The sequence below is a fragment of the Oncorhynchus masou genome, chromosome 11 (assembly GCF_036934945.1).
Source record: "Oncorhynchus masou masou isolate Uvic2021 chromosome 11, UVic_Omas_1.1, whole genome shotgun sequence".
Taxonomy (NCBI): Eukaryota; Metazoa; Chordata; class Actinopteri; order Salmoniformes; family Salmonidae; genus Oncorhynchus; species Oncorhynchus masou.
The window spans coordinates 30,375,483-30,395,960 of NC_088222.1; the positions used below are offsets into that span (position 1 = coordinate 30,375,483).

Consider the following 20,478-nt stretch of genomic DNA (forward strand, 5'->3'; position numbering starts at 1 on the left):
TATGTCATGGCTTTAGAAGCTTCTGATAGGCTAATTGACATCATTTGAATCAATTGGAGGTGTACCTGTGTCACATTCTGACCTTTATTTCCTTTGTTTTGTCATTATTTAGTATGGTCAGGGCGTGAGTTGGGGTGGGCAGTCTATGTTTGTTTTTCTATGATTTGGGTATTTCTATGTTTCGGCCTAGTATGGTTCTCAATCAGAGGCAGGTGTCATTAGTTGTCTCTGATTGAGAATCATACTTAGGTAGCCTGGGTTTCACTGTGTGTTTGTTCCTGTCTCTGCACCAGATAGGGCTGTTTAGGTTTCGTACGTTTCTGTTAGTCTATTCATGTATAGTGTCTTTATTAAAGTACCATGAAAAGAAACCATGCTGCATTTTGGTCCGCCTCTCCTTCAACTCAAGAAAACCGTTACAACCCGTGGATGTATTTCAAGGCCTACCTTCAAACTCCGTGCCTCTTGGCCTACAAACCTGACTCCGTTACACCAGCTCTGTCAGGAGGCCAAAGTTCACCCAACTTATTTTGGGAAGCTTGTGGAAGGCTACCCAAAACGTTTGACCCAAGTTAAAAAATTTAAAGGCAATGCTACCAAATACTAATTGAGTGCATGTAAACTTTTGACCCACCGGGAATGTGATGAAAGAAATAAAAGCTGAAATAAATCACTCCACTATTATTCTGACATTTCACATTCTTAAAATAAAGTGGTGGTCCTAACTGAGTTAAGAGGGATTTTTTACTATGATTAAATGTCAGGAATTGTGAAAACTGAGTTTAAATGTATTTGGCTGAGGTGTATGTAAACTTCTGACTTCAACTCTATATACAGTACCAGTTAAGTTTGGACACCTACTCATTCAAGGGTTTTTCTTTATTTTTACTATTTTCTATATTGTAGAATAATAGTGAAGACATCAAAACTATGAAATAACACAAAAGGAATGATTTTAGTAACCAAAAAAAGTGTTAAACCAATCAAAATATATTTTAGATTCTTCAAAGTAGCCACCCGTTTCATTGACAGCTTTGCACACTCTTGAAAAATGTTCTTGTTACTTACAACCTAATCGCATTAGCCTACGTTAGCTCAACCTTTCCGGTGAAGGGACACCTATCCTGAAGAAGTTTAACCCTTTACACTCATGGGAATTGGCTAATTTGGATAGGGCTACATGTAAATGTTTCTTACAGAATAAATATGAAAAGCATAAACCATGATAGCAATTTAAAAGGAACAATTGAGAAAATTGAACAATTATTAGACCAAAGATGAGTACACAACACCTGACAAGACTAAATCCAAGCCTTACACTGTTTGTGCATTATACATTTACTGTACTTTTTTTGCAGTATTTGTTGATAATGAAATCTGAAAATACTCTGGATACATTCAGTATCATAAGACTATTCCTGGAAAATGTGGGGGTAGGTGCAACATGAGACAAATAAATGAGGGTTTAAGTGAGAGAACTAACTGGTGTCTCGGAGTGGCCACCACCTCTCCAAAGTGTGCAGAGGTCCTAATCAATTTCATTGCGCTTTTATGACTCAAAGAAGAGTCTTCAACTATAAGCTACTTTTTGGAGCTCTCCTAGCTGTGCCATTGAAGAACTAGAGCAAGCACACTTGTAGAACCCTGTATCCCCACAATTACTGTTTACACAATCAAAAAATGGCTCAGGTGGGCATGATTTGAGAGCTTGTTCTATTGTCAACATGACTACCTATGTTATAAAATACAATTGTACAGTGTTAGGCTTTCACAAGGCAATTCAGAGAAACAGATCATAGTTTTGGTGTGTATAGAAAGGAGTCATGCGTACATTCAGGTGCGTGCGCCCAGGCAAATTTTCTTCACAATAAATAAACACGGGCTCATTCTGTTCAGAACAACCCAGAGTATGACCCCATGTCATCTTGTAACTGTACTTCAAACATAGTGATCATCAGGGTTGGGTAGGTTACTTTCTAAATGTAAATCAGTTACAAGTGACCTGTCCAAAAATGTAATCAGTAACGTATCTTTTGGATTACCCAAACTCTGTAACTTAATCTGATTACATTCCGTTACTTTTAGATTACTTTCCCCTTAATTTAAACAAAGCCTGCTATAACTATGAAAATTATATATTCTGAATCAGGGGAGAATGGAGAAAAATTCACCCTTTTTGTGTTGTTGAGATTTGGTTATAGAATAATCTAAATCTCAACAAAACGTGTGGATTGTTTTCCTTCCACCCCTAATTCAGAATATACAATTTTCCTAGTCATGGCATTCTTGGTTCAATAGCTATTGAAGAGAGAGAACCCAATATCCAATATTAAACAAATTTGACCTTGGTGCCAAACCATAAATTGAATTGCTCTATTATAAATTAGGCTATAGATTTCAACAATGTTAGTTAATTAAATGGGGATTGTTGTCATGTCTTGTTATGTCTGTTCCTGTCCTTTCTCTTCATTCTCTCTCTCTGCTGGTCTTTTTAGGTTACCTTCTCTGTCTCTCATCCTTCAGCTGTTCTACATTTCCCCTAACTAGCTCATTCTCTCTTTCCCCACCTGTTCTCTCTTCCCCCTCTGATTAGGTCTCTATTTCTTTCTCTGTTCCTGCTACTTTCAGTGGCTGATTCTTGTTTGTGTTTTTTGATGCCAGAAGCAAGCTGTCGTCTCGTTTGCTTCCACCTTGTCCTGTCCTGTCGGAGTCTGCATGGCAGGTGCAACCTGCATTATACTACGTTCTTTTGTTCCATTGACTACGTTGGAAGAGGATTTATGCCATTCCTGTTTTTTATTAAAGAACTCTGTTTTCTGTTAAAACCGCGTTTGGGTCTTCACTCAAGTCCATAACAGAAGAATCAGACCAAGAATGGACCCAGCGGCTCCGGACCCTTTTCACTCCGCCGTCGAGATCCAGGGAGCGATGCTAGGCAGACACGAGGAGGAATTGTCTGCTGCTCAACATGCCGTTGAGACCCTGGCCGTCCAAGTCTCCGACCTCACAAGACGGGTTCACCAACTCCACCTCGATCCACCGCCCACTTCCAGGGTTTCCGAGTCTCCGGAGCCCAGGATCAACAACCCGCCGTGTTACTCTGGGGAGCCCACTGAGTGCCGCTCATTCCTCACTCAGTGTGATGTGGTGTTCTCTCTCCAGCCCAACACTTACTCCAGGAGCGCAGCCCGCATCGCCTACGTCATTTCTCTCCTTACCGGACGGGCGCGTGAGTGGGGCACGGCAGTCTGGGAGGCGAGGGCTGAGTGTATTAACCAGTATCAGGACTTTAAGGAGGAGATGATACGGGTTTTTGACCGTTCTGTTTTTGGCGAGGAGGCTTCCAGGGCCCTGTCTTCCCTATGTCAGGGGAATAGATCCATAACGGATTATTCTATTGAGTTTCGCACTCTCGCTGCCTCTAGTGACTGGAACGAGCCGGCTTTGCTCGCTCGTTTTCTGGAGGGTCTCCACGTCGAGGTTAAGGATGAGATCCTCTCCCGGGAGGTTCCTTCCAGTCTGGACTCCTTAATAGCTCTCGCTATTCGCATAGAGCGACGGTTTGATCTTCGTCGCCGAGCTCGTGGAAAGGAGCTCACGTTCTCCGTTGCTCCCCTCTCCACATCACTGCCACCTGCCGCATCACTGCCACCCTCCTCCGCCGGCTCGGATGCTGAGCCTATGCAGCTGGGGGTATTCGCATCTCGGCCAAGGAGAGGGAACGGAGAATCACCAATCGCCTCTGTCTCTACTGCGGCTCCGCTGGTCATTTTGTCACCTCATGTCCAGTAAAAGCCAGAGCTCATCAGTAAGAGGAGGGCTACTGGTGAGCGCAACTACTCAGGCCTCTCCTTCTGGATCACGCACTACCTTTCCGGTCCATCTCCGCTGGCCCGGTTCATCTGCTTCCTGCAGTGCCTTGATAGACTCTGGGGCGGAGGGCTGTTTTATGGACGAGACCTGGGCTCGGGAACATGACATTCCTCTCAGACAGTTAGGGAGCCCAGGGCCTTGTTCGCTTTAGATGGTAGTTCTCTCCCCAAGATTCAGCGTGAGACGCTGCCTTTAACCCTCACTGTCTCTGGTAATCATAGCGAAACCATTTCTTTTTTAATTTTTCGTTCACCTTTTACACCTGTTGTTTTGGGTCATCCCTGGCTAGTGCGCCATAACCCTTCTATTAATTGGTCTAGTAATACTATCCTATCCTGGAATGTTTCTTGTCATGTAACCTGTTTAATGTCTGCTATCCCTCCTGTTTCCTCTGTCTCTTCTTCACAGGAGGAGCCTGGCGATTTGACAGGGGTGCCGGAGGAGTATCACGATCTGCGCACGGTGTTCAGTCGTTCCAAGGCCACTTCTCTCCCTCCACACCGGTCGTATGACTGTAGTATTGATCTCCTTCCGGGAACTACTCCCCCCGGGGTAGATTATACTCTCTGTCGGCTCCCGAACGTAAGGCTCTCGAGGATTATTTGTCGGTTTCGCTCGACGCCGGTACCATAGTCTCCTCCTCCTCCCCGCCGGAGCGGGGTTTTTTTTTTTTGTTCAGAAGAAGGACGGGTCCCTGCGCCCATGCGTGGATTATCGAGGGCTGAATGACATAACAGTTAAGAATCGTTATCCGCTTCCTCTTATGTCTTCAGCCTTCGAGATCCTGCAGGGAGCCAGGTTTTTCACCAAATTGGACCTTCGTAACGCCTACCATCTCGTGCGCATCAGGGAGGGGGACGAGTGGAAGACGGCGTTTAACACTCCGTTAGGGCACTTTGAATACCGGGTTCTTCCTTTCGGCCTCGTTAACGCTCCAGCTGTCTTTCAGGCACTAGTTAACGAAGTCCTGAGAGACATGCTGAACATTTTTGTTTTCGTTTACATGGACGATATCCTGATTTTTTCACCGTCTCTCTCGATTCATGTTCAGCACGTGCGACGCGTCCTCCAGCGCCTTTTGGAGAACTGTCTTTATGTGAAGGCTGAGAAGTGCACTTTTCATGCCGCCTCTGTCCCTTTTCTCGGTTCCGTTATTTCCGCTGAGGGCATTAAGATGGATCCCGCTAAGGTCCAGGCTGTCATTGATTGGCCCGTTCCTAAGTCACGCGTCGAGCTGCAGCGCTTTCTGGGCTTCGCTAATTTCTACCGTCGTTTCATCCGTAATTTCGGTCAGGTGGCAGCTCCTCTCACAGCCCTTACTTCTGTTAAGACGTGCTTTAAGTGGTCCGTTTCCGCCCAGGGAGCTTTTGATCTTCTTAAGAATCGTTTTACATCCGCACCTATTCTTGTTACACCTGACATCTCTAGACAGTTTGTTGTTGAGGTTGACGCGTCAGAGGTGGGCGTGGGAGCCATTCTTTCTCAGCGCTCTCTCTCTGACGGCAAGGTCCATCCTTGCGCGTTTTTCTCTCATCGCTTATCGCCGTCAGAACGTAACTATGATGTTGGTAATCGCGAACTGCTCGCCATCCGCTTAGCCCTAGGCGAATGGCGACAGTGGTTGGAGGGGGCGACCGTTCCTTTTGTCGTTTGGACTGACCATAGGAACCTTGAGTACATCCGTTCAGCCAAACGACTTAATGCGCGTCAGGCTCGTTGGGCTCTGTTTTTCGCTCGTTTCGAGTTTGTTATTTCTTATCGTCCGGGCTCAAAAAACACCAAACCTGATGCTTTATCTCGTCTCTTCAGTTCTTCTGAGGTCTCCACCGACCCCGATGGGATTCTCCCTGAGGGGCGTGTTGTCGGGTTGACTGTCTGGGGAATTGAGAGGCAGGTAAAGCAAGCACTCGCTCACACTCCGTCGCCGCGAGCTTGTCCTAGGAACCTTCTGTTCGTTCCCGTTCCTACTCGTCCGGCCGTTCTTCAGTGGGCCCACTCTGCCAAGTTAGCCGGCCACCCCGGCGTTCGGGGTACGCTCGCTTCCATTCGCCAGCGTTTCTGGTGGCCCACTCGGGAACGTGACGCGCGTCGATTTGTCGCCGCTTGTTCGGTCTGCGCGCAGACTAAATCTGGGAACTCTCCTCCTGCCGGCCGTCTCAGACCGCTTCCCATTCCCTCTCGACCGTGGTCTCACATCGCTTTAGATTTTATCACCGGACTGCCTTCATCAGCGGGGAAGACAGTTATTCTTACGGTTGTCGATAGATTCTCTAAGGCGGCTCATTTCATTCCTCTCGATAAGCTCCCTTCTGCTAAGGAGACGGCTCAGATCATTATCGAGAATGTTTTCCGAATTCATGGCCTTCCGTCTGACGTCGTTTCCGACAGAGGTCCGCAGTTCACGTCTCAATTTTGGAGGGAGTTTTGCCGTTTGATTGGGGCTTCCGTCAGTCTCTCGTCCGGCTTTCATCCCCAGTCTAACGGTCAAGCCGAACGGGCCAATCAGACTGTTGGTCGCATTTTACGCAGTCTTTCTTTTCGTAACCCTGCGTCTTGGTCAGAACAGCTCCCTGGGCAGAGTACGCCCACAACTCGCTTCCCTCGTCTGCTACCGGTCTATCCCCTTTTCAGTGTAGCCTCGGGTACCAGCCTCCGCTGTTCTCATCTCAGCTCGCCGAGTCCTGCGTCCCCTCCGCTCAGGCTTTTGTCCAGCGTTGCGAGCGCACCTGGAAGGGGGTCAGGTCGGCACTTTGCCGTAATAGGGCGCAGACTGTGAGGGCCGCTAATAAGCGTAGGACCAAGAGTCCTAGATATTGTTGCGGTCAGAGAGTATGGCTCTCCACTCAGAACCTTCCCCTTAAGACAGCTTCTCGCAAGTTGGCCCCGCGGTTCATTGGTCCGTTCCGTATTTCCCAGGTCATTAATCCTGTCGCAGTGCGACTTCTTCTCCCGCGCTATCTTCGTCGCGTTCACCCGGTCTTCCATGTCTCCTGTGTTAAGCCCGTTCTTCGCGCCCCCGCTCGTCCCTCCCCCCATCCTTGTCGAGGGCGCACCCATCTACAGGGTTCGTAAGATTTTGGACATGCGCCCTCGGGGCCGTGGTCATCAGTACCTAGTGGATTGGGAGGGGTACGGTCCTGAGGAGAGGAGTTGGGTTCCCTCTCGGGACGTGCTGGACCGTTCGCTGATCGATGATTTCCTCCGTTGCCGCCAGGTTTCCTCCTCGAGTGCGCCAGGAGGCGCTCGGTGAGTGGGGGGGGGTACTGTCATGTCTTGTTATGTCTGTTCCTGTCCTTTCTCTTCATTCTCTCTCTCTGCTGGTCTTTTTAGGTTACCTTCTCTGTCTCTCATCCTTCAGCTGTTCTACATTTCCCCTAACTAGCTCATTCTCTCTTTCCCCACCTGTTCTCTCTTCCCCTCTGATTAGGTCTCTATTTCTTTCTCTGTTCCTGCTACTTTCAGTGGCTGATTCTTGTTTGTGTTTTTTGATGCCAGAAGCAAGCTGTCGTCTCGTTTGCTTCCACCTTGTCCTGTCCTGTCGGAGTCTGCATGGCAGGTGCAACCTGCATTATACTACGTTCTTTTGTTCCATTGACTACGTTGGAAGAGGATTTATGCCATTCCTGTTTTTTATTAAAGAACTCTGTTTTCTGTTAAAACCGCGTTTGGGTCTTCACTCAAGTCCATAACAGATTGTGATATCAGGTGTTTAGCGATATATTGACAATATATTTGTTATGGTGAGTGTCATGAGAATGCACTGCATTACCAAAAGTATGTGGACACCTGCTTGTCGAACATCTCATTCTAAAATCATGGGCATTAAAATGGAGTTGGCATCCACCAAACCCAAATTCGTCCTGCAGACTGCCAGATGGTGAAGGGTGATTCATCACTCAAGAGATCGCATTTCTTCTGCTCCAGAGTCCAATGGCGGCGAGCTTTACACCACTCCAGCCAACGAATGGCTTGTGTGCGGCTGCTCGGCCATGGAAACCCATTTCATGAAGCTCCTGACAAACAGTTCTTGTTCTGACGTTGCTTCCAGAGGCAGTTTAGAACTCGGTAGTGAGTTTTGCAATCGAGGACAGATTTATCACATTCATTTTTATGCTCTACATGCTTCAGCACTCGGTGGTCCCATTCTGTGAGCTTGTGTGGCCTACCACATGTGGGCTACCACGTCGTGCTAAGTTGTAGCACCTAGATGTTTCCACTTGACTATAAGAGCACTTACAATTGAACGGGGCAGTGAACTGACTTTGACAAACTGACTTTTTGGAAAGGTGGCATCCTATGATGGTGCCATGTTGAAAGTCACTGATCTCTTCAGTAAGGCCATTCTACTGCCAATGTTTGTCTCTAGAGATTGCATGGCTATGTGCTCGATTTTATACACCTTTCAGCAAAGGGGAGGGCTGAAATAACCAAATCCACTAATTTGAAGGAGTGTCCGCATACCTTTGTATATGTAGTGTATATTGGAATGGCATTTAGGGTAAAGTCAGCATTAGTGGAACATCAGATGTTGTTGAACATTTTGTGCTTGAGGGTAGGCTACTGTACTATGGTAATTTGGCAACCTAATCACTACAGATGTTATTGGGTTGTTGCTGAATGTGTTCTTTGAATGACAATAATTGTTTTGGATAGTGTAACATCATTTTAGTGTGTGTGGTCAGGTTTCTTAGATGAGGTGACCCATTGAAAACCATGAGAAACTGTCATACTATGAAACCTTGCTCTAGAATGATAAGGCTGTCATTCTGCCAATTTATAATTCAACAATCTAGCTTTTGGTGTTAAAATTAATATTTATTGGTATTGCTTTGAAATATAATAACCATTCATGTAAACAGATTTGATATTTTATGAAAATCTGATTGATAGTGCTGTCACACTTCCCCTGAATGGGGTTTGAACAGTGGGACAGGGCCCTGCCCAGCTGTAAAATTGCACAAAATAGACCTTTAATCAATTTAAATGTAATTACCGTCATTAGATATGATAAAAAATACATTGCAATATGTTGTTTTAGTTTTTCATACCATCTCTGAATCTATTCAAGACGCTATATAGCACATTTTATTTGTATTTTTTATTTCACCTTTATTTAACCAGGTAGGCTAGTTGAGAACAAGTTCTCATTTGCAACTGCGACCTGGCCAAGATAAAGCACAGCAATATCGACACATACAACAACAGAGAGTTACACATGGAATAAACAAAACATAATCAACAATACAGTAGAACAAAAGAGAACAAAAAGTCTATATACAGTGAGTGCAAATGAGGTAAGATAAGGGAGGTAAGGCAATAAATAGGCCATGGTGGTGAAGTAATTACAATATAGAAATTAAACACTGGAATGGTAGATGTGCAGAAGATGAATGTGCAAGTAGAGATACTGGGGTGCAAAGGAGCAATATAAATAAATAAATACTGTATGGGGATGAAGTAGGTATGGGGATGAAGTAGGATATATATTAAGTAGGTAGATTGCCCATCTGTAAACAGCCCATCTACAGTGGGGCAAAAAAGTATTTAGTCAGCCACCAATTGTGCAAATTCTCCCACTTAAAAAGATGAGAGAGGCCTGTAATTTTCATCATAGGTACACTTCAACTTTGACAGACAAAATGAGAAAAAAAATCCAGAAAATCACATTGTAGGATTTTTAATGCATTTATTTGCATATTATGGTGGAAAATAAGTATTTGGTCAATAAGTGGGAGAACTTGCACACTTGGGGGCTGACTAAATACTTTTTTGCCCCACTGTATGTACAGGTGCAGTGATCTGTGAGCTGCTCTGACAGCTGGTGCTTAAAGCTAGTGAGGGAGATATGAGTCTCCAGCTTCAGAGATTTTTGCAGTTCGTTCCAGTCATTGGCAGCAGAGAACTGGAAGGGAAGACGACCAAAGGAGGAATTGGCTTTGGGGGTGACCAGTGAGATATACCTGCTGGAGCGTGTGCTACGAGTGGGTGCTGCTATGGTGACCAGAGAGCTGAGATAAGGTGGGGCTTTACCTAGCAGAGACTTGTAGATAACCTGTAGCCAATGGGTTTGGCGACGAGTACGAAGCGAGGGCCAACCAACGAGAGCGTACAGGTCGCAATGTTGGGTAGTATTTCGGTGACAAAATGGATGGCACTGTGATAGACTGCATCCAATTTGTTGAGTAGAGTGTTGGAGGCTATTTTATAGATGACACCACTGAAGTCGAGAATCGGTAGGATGGTCAGTTTTACGAGGGTAAGGATGCTTTGTTGCGATATAGGAAGCCAATTCTAGATTTAATACGTGGATTGGAGATGCTTAATGTGAGTCTGGAAGGGGAGTTTACAGTCTAACCAGACACCTAGGTATTTGTAGTTGTCCACGTATTCTAAATCAGAGCCGTCCAGAGTAGTGATGCTGGACGGGCGAGCAGGTGCGGGCAGTGATCGGTTGAATAGCATCTATTTAGTTTTACTTGTGTTTAAGAGCAGTTGGAGGCCATGGAAGGAGAGTAGTATGGCATTGAAGCTCGTCTGGCAGTCTTAGTTGACACAGTGTCCAAAGTGGAGCCAGAAGGATACAGAATGGTGTCGTCTACGTAGAGGTGTACCAGAGAATCAACAGCAGCAAGAGCAACATCATTGATGTATACAGAGAAGAGAGTTGGCCCGAGGATTGAACCCTGTGGCACCCCCACAGAGACTGCCAAAGGCCCGGACAACAGGCCCTCTGATTTGATAGACTGAACTCTATCAGAGAAGTTGTTGGTAAACCAGGCGAGGCAATCATTTGAGAAACCAAGGCTGTCGAGTCTGCCAATAAGAATGTGGTGATTGACAGAGTCGAAAGCCTTGGCCAGGTCGATGAATACGGCTGCACAGTAATGTCTCTTATTGATGGCGGTTATGATGTCGTTTAGGACCTTGAGCGTGGCTGAGGTGCACCCATGACCAGCTCTGAAACCAGATTGCATAGCGGAGAAGGTACGGTGGGATTCGAAATGGTCGGTAATCTATTTGTTAACTTGGCTTTCAAAGACCTTAGAAAGACAGGGTAGGACAGATATAGGTCTGTAGCAGTTTAGGTCTAGAGTGCCATGCTGGTGGGTGGTAACTTTCAAATTCAACTGTCCTGAAAAGAAACGTAGACTGAAAAGTATTAGCATGTCATAGCATAGGTGTAACACATAGGTGTAACACACAGCATTGTCACGGATAATATCCAAAGTTACCACTTCAATTTCCCACTTCAATCCCACATATATCATACTTTGACTAAAATGATGACTTATTTTAAATCATTTTGCAACATCATGGGCAAACTATGGACATTGTCTCAGCTGAAGAAAAAAAAGTGAATCCTCTCTTGTAGGCATTTAAAACTGCAAAGAAATGTCTCCACCCCATGGCAAAATGTGTAGAATTGCAGGAAATAAGCTGTAAAACTGCAAAATCTTTGGCAAAATATGTAGAATTTCAGGAAATTTACTTTAAAAACTTTAAATGTTTATCTCCGCTGTCAAGAGAGGGGCCACTTAAATAATTTGCCGCGAGATGGGGGGGCCCCCCAACAAAATCTCGCCTAGGGCCCCTGAAAGGTTAGAGCCAGCCTCCACTTCTTGTTTTTGATTCAGAACTTAATATATCCATTTAATTGAGAAAATAAACAGAAATTGCATTGACAAAATGATTGACACCCTAGACTTAATTTGGTAGCACAGCCTTTAGTCAAAATAACTGCAATCAAGCCCTTCCTACAGCCATCGATGAGCTTCCTTTACTGTACTGGAAGTTTGGCCCACTCCTCTTGTCTAAACTTCTCCAGTTCTCCCAGATTTTAAGGGTGCCTTCTCCCAATTGCTGTTTTCAGATCTCTTCACAAGTTTTCAATGGGATTTAGTGCTGGCCACTTCAGAACAGTCCAGGATTTTGTCTTGAAACATTCATGAGTCCTTTTTGAAGTGTGTTTGGGGTCATTATCCTGCTGGAAGACCCATGACTTTTGACGGAGACCCAGCGTTCTGACACTGGGTCCGACATTGCGCTCCAAAATGCCTTGGTATTCTCCTGGTTTCATGATGCCATACACACGTTCAAGGCACCCAGTGCCAGAGGCAGCAAAGCAACCCTAAAAAACATCCCCAAACTTCCATGTTAGACTGTAGGGAAGGTGTTCTTTTCATTGAAAGCTTAATTTTGTTTTCTGTAAACATGGAGATGGTGTGCTTTACCAAAAATCTCTAATTTGGTCTCACCTGTCCACATGACATTCTCCCAGAAGGAATTTGACATGTTCAGATGTGTTTTAGCAAATTGCAGTCGGGCTTTCTTAAGTCTCTCTCTCAGCAGTGGGGTCCTCCTGGGTGTCCTACCATATAACCCCCATTCATTGAGTTGGTTAATTGTCGTAACTTGTGTCTGAAGGTCTGTGTGGCAGTTGATCGAGGTGCTTTCTCCACCATTCAAACAATCCTTTGCTGAAATCTTCCATCAACTTTTGTATTGCTGCCACGTCCAAGGAGGTTGGCTACAGTGCCATGGGCCTTAAACTTCTTGATAACATTACGTACAGTGGAAACAGGAACATCACGGTCTCTATAGATGGACTTGTAGCCTTGAGATAGTCCATGCTTGGCTACAATCTTGTGTCTGACCTCATATAATTATTTTCTCCATGCTCATTGCAGCATACATTGTGCCGCAAAACAGGAGAATGAGTCCTTTCCTCTGTTAAAGCTGGTTGAATTAGTTATTTATAAATTGTAGGCACCTGCAACTCACCATTTGTGAGTTCAATTCCAAAGTAAAGGAGCATCACCTGCTTGAAATCTAATTATTTCAAACTACTTCTAGAAGGTGCCAATAACATTGTCCGTGCCGTTTTAGAATTTCTTTGTGTAATATGCTAACATTTGGTATGTTATTACGATTTTGTTTTGTTTTGTTCAAATGCAAATCAAAGACATACGTGGATACCACTTTTTTTCCAACAGTTTTCTGGAAGAAAATGTGCATTATTTGAAAAAAGTGCAAGGGTACCAATGTTTTTGGCCACGACTGTAACAGTTTTCGCATGTTTGATGGGTTTACCCAGCTCAAAAACAGATGTAAAGTAATCAATTATGTGGGTGGGTTGGTTTATTGAGCCATTCCTTCATCCATTAATTCACTCATTCAATCCATTGTTAATAGCAATGTTAGGTCCCTTTACAGACTAATCTCACCTCTTGCGCTTCTCTCTCACCCATCAGACTGTCTGTGGATGTGGTGCATGGGCATCTGTCTCAGCTGCACAGCAGACTAACTGCACTAGAGATGAGAATTCAGACAATCTGCTCTCCAACAGCAAATCAAATCCTTTCTGTAGGTAAGTGCTTCCTGAAAAATAATTTATAATAACTCAAAGTAAGGCCGCAAGACTGCCATTTCAATGTTTCCGAAATGACTTTCCATTGTAAGTAATTTGATTGGAGTTTGGACTAACAATCGTAAGTTATGAAAGGTAGTTTGCAAGTCTTTTGTTGTGGTCTGTTGTTAGAGCACTGAGGGGAGGCTGGAGGCAGAGGTGGAAGCTCTACTGCAGGCCCAACAGGACCTGGTGGACTTCTTCTGTGAGGATGATGTCACGTTCAAGCTGGAGGAGGCCTGCAGCATCTTTTACTCCTTCAACGTTCGCTTTCAGACATCTTTAGAAGTCAGTAACTAAGCCGCATCTGTTTGAATTCAACCATATTTTCACTTCTCCCATTGATATGAATGAATATTATTTTGCTACAATAATGCATGTGTGCTGGTTGGCAAGACCTCCATCGATGTACTTTTATTTGCCCTAAATTATTATTCTAATTTGATTACACTTCTGATTGTGTTTCAGTAGAATGCAAAGAGGGAGCTTCAGGAACAAAAGTGAGCAGAGGGGGGAGGATGGAGAGGGACTGGGACAGGACAGGGAGATGTTGCTCCATAGCCACCTGTTCATCACTGGAGATGGGACCACCACCCCAGACAAAGCCTCAGCAGACTGTGGCTGCTCCCCCCTCTGACCCCATCAACAGTATGCCTGCCCAGGAGACCACACCTCCGGTGGACAGCCCACAGTCATCTCTGGAGAGTGCCCACTGCTACTCACAGTTGAGGGACTAGCAGGAGCAGGACAGCAGCAGCACCCCAGGTCCACAGAGCTGCAGCACCCCAGGTCCACAGAGCGGCAGAACCCCAGATCCACAGAGCTGCAGCACCCCAGGTCCACAGAGCGGCAGAACCCCAGGTCCACAGAGCGGCAGCACCCCAGGTCCACAGAGCGGCAGCACCCCAGGTCCAGGGGGATAACATGCAAGCAAAAAGTTATGTACACCAGCTTCTGGGCTGCAGAGAAAAACTCTGCCCAGGAGCAGGGCGTCCACACCCTCTGCTAGCCCCACTTCCACCCTTTCCTCTACTGCCTCTGCCATCCCCACTTCCACAGCCTCTGCCATCCCCAAAATGCAGGGCAGGTCAGAGGCAGCCTCCACATGGTCCTCACTTCTCCCTCTCAGAGACTCAATGCATTCCCCAATTCCATTCACCTCCAGAGATTATACTGAGGTCAGACAGGAAGCGATTGTTGGGGAGAAAATTATTTATCTGAATGAGCAGACAAAAAAAAGAATCCACTTTGTCAACTACTAGAAAAATACAAACCGAAGGAGAAGATAAAGGAGCAGGAAAGAGAGATGGAGGGAGAGATCATGGGAGGGAGTGAGAGGGAAAGAGAGAAAGGGAAAAGGCAGAGGAGAAGAAGCAGATGAAAACAAAGCTAAAGTGGTGGGAGATGGAAGTCAAAGTGTAGCCGGTGATGGAGTCAGCTCTGTGTGTGTCCAAGCAGCTGCCCCTGCACCCTGACTGTCATACCTCTATACCTTGCCGTGCCCTTCAGAGCTCTGTGACCACCAGTGCCAAGGTCATACACAGCTGCTGCGGCTGTGAATAAGGACAGGAGCAGCCGGTCCACAGTAACAAAAACCCCAGTAAAAAAGCTGCCTGGCCACAGGTCGAAGCTCCCAACTCCACTATCCATGTGGAAGTGAGGCCACCCACACCCACTCGGTCTATGACCCAGACGTACATAAAAACCCTCAGATCTAATATGAACAGATTGCAATTGGGATTCAAGAAAATTACAAGTATTAGTAATATCACACTTCCTTGGCTTTAGCTGAGTAGGCTACCCTGAATTATGTTGAACTGAGGTGAAAGTAGAATATTCTATTACTATGCTAGACATATTATTCAAGGTAATGAAATAATTGGAAATGTTTGCTCATCACTCTGTATGCTGTTTTTTTATTCAGCTAATTTAATAGATGCATCTATTTTTATAATGATTTACTACTGAAAGTGTGATTAATATTATGAGGTAGGTAATAAAAGAACACCCAATGGGTCTGGTGAATTTACCTGTAATAATAAAATGTTGCAAAATAAAGGAAAAATTATGTATTGATGAGGTGGTATATTCAACAAGATGCTTGAATATGGCGTGAATGGATGAGGTGGGGATGAACAGAGAAGGATCTGGTCAGGAATAAAACTCACTTTGATGGGGTTTGTGTGCTTGTAGGTGACTTGATTAATTGAAAATGCATTGAAAATTTCTATATTTCGTTCCTTGTATTCATGCTAGTTCCAACTCTACATAAAACAATACAACTACTAAAATGTAATTTGGTCTGTTACCTGTGTGGCTTTTGTTAAATAACTGACTCCTCCACTGTACACAGACTGTAGTGTAGCAGCTAGCTACTACAACAACCAGAACACAATACAATTTGGGCAAGAATCCCCGGATGAAATACTTGCTACAACAACGAAAGGAGGAGGGCGCGAGACAAGAAGTGGTGGGGTAATTTATCAAAATAACCTGACTTTCAGCTCAGTTAATGGAACATTTCAACTTCCCTACTAAATTCATCGTGAGTTGTGTTCTTAATTTAGCCTGGTTACAGATGATTTCCAACAAGTTATTCTTATTCTCGGACAATTTTACAACCTAGCGTTTAGTTTAGCGTGTAGCTGTGGCTAACGCTAGCTAAAGTTCATAGCTAGCTAACGTTATCTAGCTACGGAAACAAGCGCGTGCTAGGTGGCTAGTTAGATAACTTTGAGCCAACGAGCTGTTTTCCTGGTTTTCCTGCCGGATAGCTAGCTAAAACAGTCGGCTGTCCTTCCTGTACATAACCATTTTAATTTCATTCAATTATACTATTGTGTTTATCTACTTAACTCGCAAAGTAAATAGTATAACTTTCTTCTAGCTAACGAGAAATAAAGTGAACTAGCTATCTTGTTTGCTAACGAAGTAGCTAGCTGAGCAAGTGCCTTTATCTAGGTAACGTTAATATTTGGCTGTCATATTTGTTGCATGCATTTAGCTATATTCTTGCGAATGTTCTAGTTATGTGTTTTTATCTTACTGTGTGTTGGTAAACCATCTCTGCCTCTTTACATTAAGGACCACGTTGAAAATAAGTGTTGAAAAACACTGTTTTATCCTCTGAGTTCACTGTCAGAACTTATGGTCATATTTCTTCCCTTTCTTGACTCACTTGTTTCAGGCACCCTAGTCGCCAGTGTGGCTGAGGGAAGCATGCAGACCATAAAGTGTGTGGTGGTGGGTGATGGCGCTGTGGGTAAGACTTGCCTGCTCATCTCCTACACCACCAACGCCTTCCCAGAGGAGTACATTCCCACAGTGTTCGACAACTACAGCGCCCAGATAAGTGTGGACGGCCGCGCCATCAGCCTCAACCTGTGGGACACGGCAGGCCAGGAGGAATACGACCGCCTGCGTACTCTTTCCTACCCCCAGACCAACGTCTTCATCATCTGCTTCTCCATCGGCAGCCCCTCCTCTCATGCCAATGTACGGCACAAGTGGCACCCAGAGGTATCCCACCACTGCCCCGGAGTTCCAGTGCTGCTGGTGGGCACCAAGCAGGATCTGCGTGGAGATACGGAGGCGGTAAAGAAGTTGAAGGAGCACGGCCTGACCCCCACCACCCAACAGCAGGGCAATGCCTTAGCCAAGCAGATTGGTGCTGTCAAATACCTGGAGTGCTCAGCTCTGATGCAGGAAGGTGTGAGGGAGGTGTTTGCAGAGGCTGTGCGAGCTGTGCTCTACCCCGTTACCAAGAAGAATGACAAGAAGTGTGTTCTGTTATAACTTTGCGCCTAGACTGCAGGGGGACTGGGGGAAGAGACTCAAATGATTGGCTAGGCCATTTTGGCTCCCAATAGGCCTTCCACCTTCTAACCCTCACCAATGTTAGCTTTGCCTGGCTTCTATATTAATTGATTGTCAGGAGGTCCTCTCAACTAAGATATGGTTTTAATTGATGCCATCAACCTTCCTATGGATTTTTTTTGTACCTCTGAAATCAAGAACCAAAATGAAGATGCCAAGGGATTTCGATGGTCTTCTCAGCTGCCTTAAGTGTCATGTTACAGCTACATGTTTAAGAAGATTAAATCTGCTTTGCTTTTCTCAGTCATCAGGCCAGTCTTGTGTATTGAATGTTTTCTGTTAACTTTGCCCTTGTTTTCATCTGATGTGAATCACAGAAATTTTGTGTCAATCAATATCTACCGTGTTAAACATTTTGTTCATTCCCTGTGCCATTATAGTTATTGCATTAGAGCTGTCAATAAGATATACAGTTTGCATCTAACTTGGCTCATAACCTGGGGTCGCAGGACATCAGCTGAACTAGCCTTACTGGAATGAGAGAAGCAAGGGTGGGTGTATGTATGACACTGTTACCCCAAACACAGGCACACTGATTAGATCAGTCTGTCTCCTATTGCTCTTTCAGTTACTCACACTCCTCTCTCTCTTACTCTGTAAAGCCATGAGCTTGCCATTGCAAACAATGCTTTCTTGTTAAAACAAAGTCCTGATTGTCTCAGATTGAATACAGATTTGGATGTCTGTGTCTGCTAGGTAAACAGATCCCAAAGATGAATCTTCCATTTGTATTGCTGTTGTTGGAAGAAGTTGGGAAGCAATAGTTTTATGAGTGATTATTGAGACCCTTCCCCCCCAAAAGTCAAACTTCTATCTGCTTACCTGCTTATGTGTAATAAACTCTCTTTTTTTGTCTGAAGTCAAACAGAAAACCACAAGGAAAATGCATTCCATGTTATATTGTCACAGAAATCTATGTGCTGATTAATGCTACACATTAGGATGTCATAAAAATCCTCTACTGTTTAGCGTTAACTCCCTCATGTAGGTACGTATGTGTTTTGAAGGTACCAGATGTCAGCAGTGATGCTACTCATTTGAGGCTAACTGTGTTAACCTATCTAGGTGTAATGGAAAGTATGTATGACTAATACTGCAACAGGAGCTGCAACCCTAACCGTTACTAATGTTGCATGGGCTGTATGAACATGCTTGTGGGCTAGTGTTGTGGAAAGGTATATGCCTCTGCTGCAGGGCAGATGCCTACCCGAGGAGAGTGCCTACATATTTTATCCAAACCACTCTAGCAGGATTCTTTCAGTGCCTGGTGGTTATTGGAATGACTAGTTCTGTCGTTTGCCTCGTGCCTTTGGTGACATCATATGGGGTCTGTGCACCTTATGTCCTTAAGGGCTACAGGGTCAGCTGGTTGAATTTAATATAAAATATTGCATTTGATGGACACCTGTTTTATAAGTCATAGTTAATCTGCTGACTGGATGACACATGTGGTGGAAACCTACAGAGTCTAGCACTTGAGAACTAAAGTTGCACTTCCTCTGTTTGGAAGTCTTTGTCTTCTCAAACAGATGGATTGCCCCCCTACCACTACCCGATAATAAATGGGTTCTGGTGGAATGTCATAGGTTTCTTAACAGGTAATCTGCCATGACATGTATAACAGGTGATAAAGTTTAAATTAAGAAGTGCAATTTTGTTAACTTTTTTTTTATACACCATACATATTCCCTTGTATCTTTGCAGCTCAATGCCATTCTGTACTGCAGACTAAAGATGCTTGGTTTGGTATTTATGATCCAAAAGAGACATTTGGCATTGGATATTTTATAATCCATTTAATTCCAGATGCAAGTGGTCTTTACCTATTATATGTAAACACTCGACTTGATTATATATTTTGATTTAATCCTTTTTTACAATGAGAAGTCTGTGTGTACTTTACAATACATAATATTTTAGATAAATGATTATGTAGTAACACATGCATTACCTTTTCAAATTACTTTGATAACAATTTCTTAAAATTAGATTTTTACGCTTACATAATTACGGCACTGTAAAAGAATGGGCAACTAATTTCTTCAATCTATTGTGTCGTCAGAGCAGGCATCAAGGAAACATTACCTAAGTAAACATTTTTTGGGGAGTTTCTCTGCTATACTTATTAATCAATGAAAGGCTGGGTCCTGTGTGGTACAGTGACCATATATTTGGTATTCCCCAGACTTGCCCTGCTACACTTGCCCTGCTGCCCTGCTTAATAAGATTTGATTTGATTTGACACACAGCCTGAAATTGCTGAAAACTCAAGTTCGGCCTTTTTTAATCTCCTTTAGCTGAAAGAGATGACTTGTCCTTGAAGGAGTGTATGGTGGTATGTGGTTTTTGATTTGTGTGTTAAAAAGTCATTTTAACTGCAACCCACTTGAATAACAATTCTGTTGAAAATATCAGTCATGCCAAATAAATTCTAAAGTTTACATTTGTGTTTCTCAACTTTGTACATGTCTTCCGTTGTATATTTGAGGCACTATTGAATGATGAAGACCTCAGCACAAAAACTGATTAAATATTATACTGTATGCTTGTATAAACAGGAGGAATATTCAACACCTCAATTGACAGAGCCAGCGAGGGAAAGTCAACCCCCCCCCCCCCCCAAAAAAAAACACTTTCAATATACTCTGAGACAAGGGCCTAGATTTGGTTTTACAGTTTGCTCACATACCACAACAAAGGACAGAGAGAGCAGCTGCAGCATTCGCATTGAACACTCTTACATCATACTTTTCTGTGACACCACTGTACACAAACATTTCATTGTCACTGTGCTTGGTGTAGCTCCTGTGTAGTTCAGTTGGTAGTGCATGGTGCTTGCGAAGCCTCGGTTGTGGGTTTGATTCCCATGAGGGACCAGTATGAAAATATATGCACTCACTACTGTAAGTCGCTCTACTGATAAGAGTGTCTGCTGAAATGTAAATGCATGGCCTGTGCTGAAGCATTAATGACTGGGCTCTTGACCTGATGGTGGGCACATAGATGTGTAGTGGGAACCATATCATTAATTATATTTCAATGGGTGGGAACATAGAGATCCTATTAAATGACTATATTCTAATTTCCAGTGTTGGTGGAGCTACTATGAAAATGTAGTTTACCAAGCTACCAATTACTTCACTCTGAAAGAAGTTAATCTACCCTTAAGGAAAATATGGTTTAATGAACTAAATGTACTTTGAAAAAGGAGTTCACGACATCCAAACTACTTCTTCAAAAATGATCAGATTTAAATCTGAATTGTCATAGATGACAAATTGCAAGAAAAGATCACTTTGGTGTAATATGTTAACATAATTAGT

At 44.1% G+C, this 20,478-nt stretch overlaps 1 protein-coding gene and 1 long non-coding RNA gene across 4 annotated transcripts in view; both read left to right on the forward strand.

The window, feature by feature from the left end:
- The window catches only part of LOC135548492 (uncharacterized), a 34,885-nt gene extending 19,187 nt beyond the window's left edge, over positions 1 to 15,698 (forward strand). The window contains exons 2-5 of the long non-coding RNA XR_010456834.1: positions 13,125 to 13,240; positions 13,412 to 13,567; positions 13,748 to 15,468; positions 15,633 to 15,698. This is a non-coding gene — a long non-coding RNA (uncharacterized LOC135548492). The remainder of the gene's footprint in view (positions 1 to 13,124; positions 13,241 to 13,411; positions 13,568 to 13,747; positions 15,469 to 15,632) is intronic.
- Positions 15,699 to 15,706: 8 nt separating this feature from the next.
- Positions 15,707 to 19,596, forward strand: LOC135548493 (rho-related GTP-binding protein RhoG-like). Of its 3 annotated transcripts, none has more exons than XM_064978160.1 (2): positions 15,707 to 15,754; positions 16,467 to 19,596. In XM_064978160.1, the coding sequence occupies exon 2, from the start codon at positions 16,499 to 16,501 to the stop codon at positions 17,072 to 17,074; it is 576 nt and encodes a 191-aa protein (XP_064834232.1). In that variant the 5' UTR covers positions 15,707 to 15,754; positions 16,467 to 16,498; the 3' UTR covers positions 17,075 to 19,596. The 3 variants fall into 3 exon arrangements, with proteins under 3 accessions (XP_064834232.1, XP_064834231.1, XP_064834233.1); XM_064978159.1 differs by having other exon boundaries at positions 15,712 to 15,824; XM_064978161.1 differs by having other exon boundaries at positions 15,720 to 15,749.
- The last annotated feature ends 882 nt before the right edge of the window (positions 19,597 to 20,478 follow it).

Excerpts from the sequence above, each read along its gene's own strand:
- LOC135548493 (XM_064978160.1), top strand. The coding sequence starts at position 16,499 with ATGCAGACCATAAAGTGTGTGGTGGTGGGTGATGGCGCTGTGGGTAAG.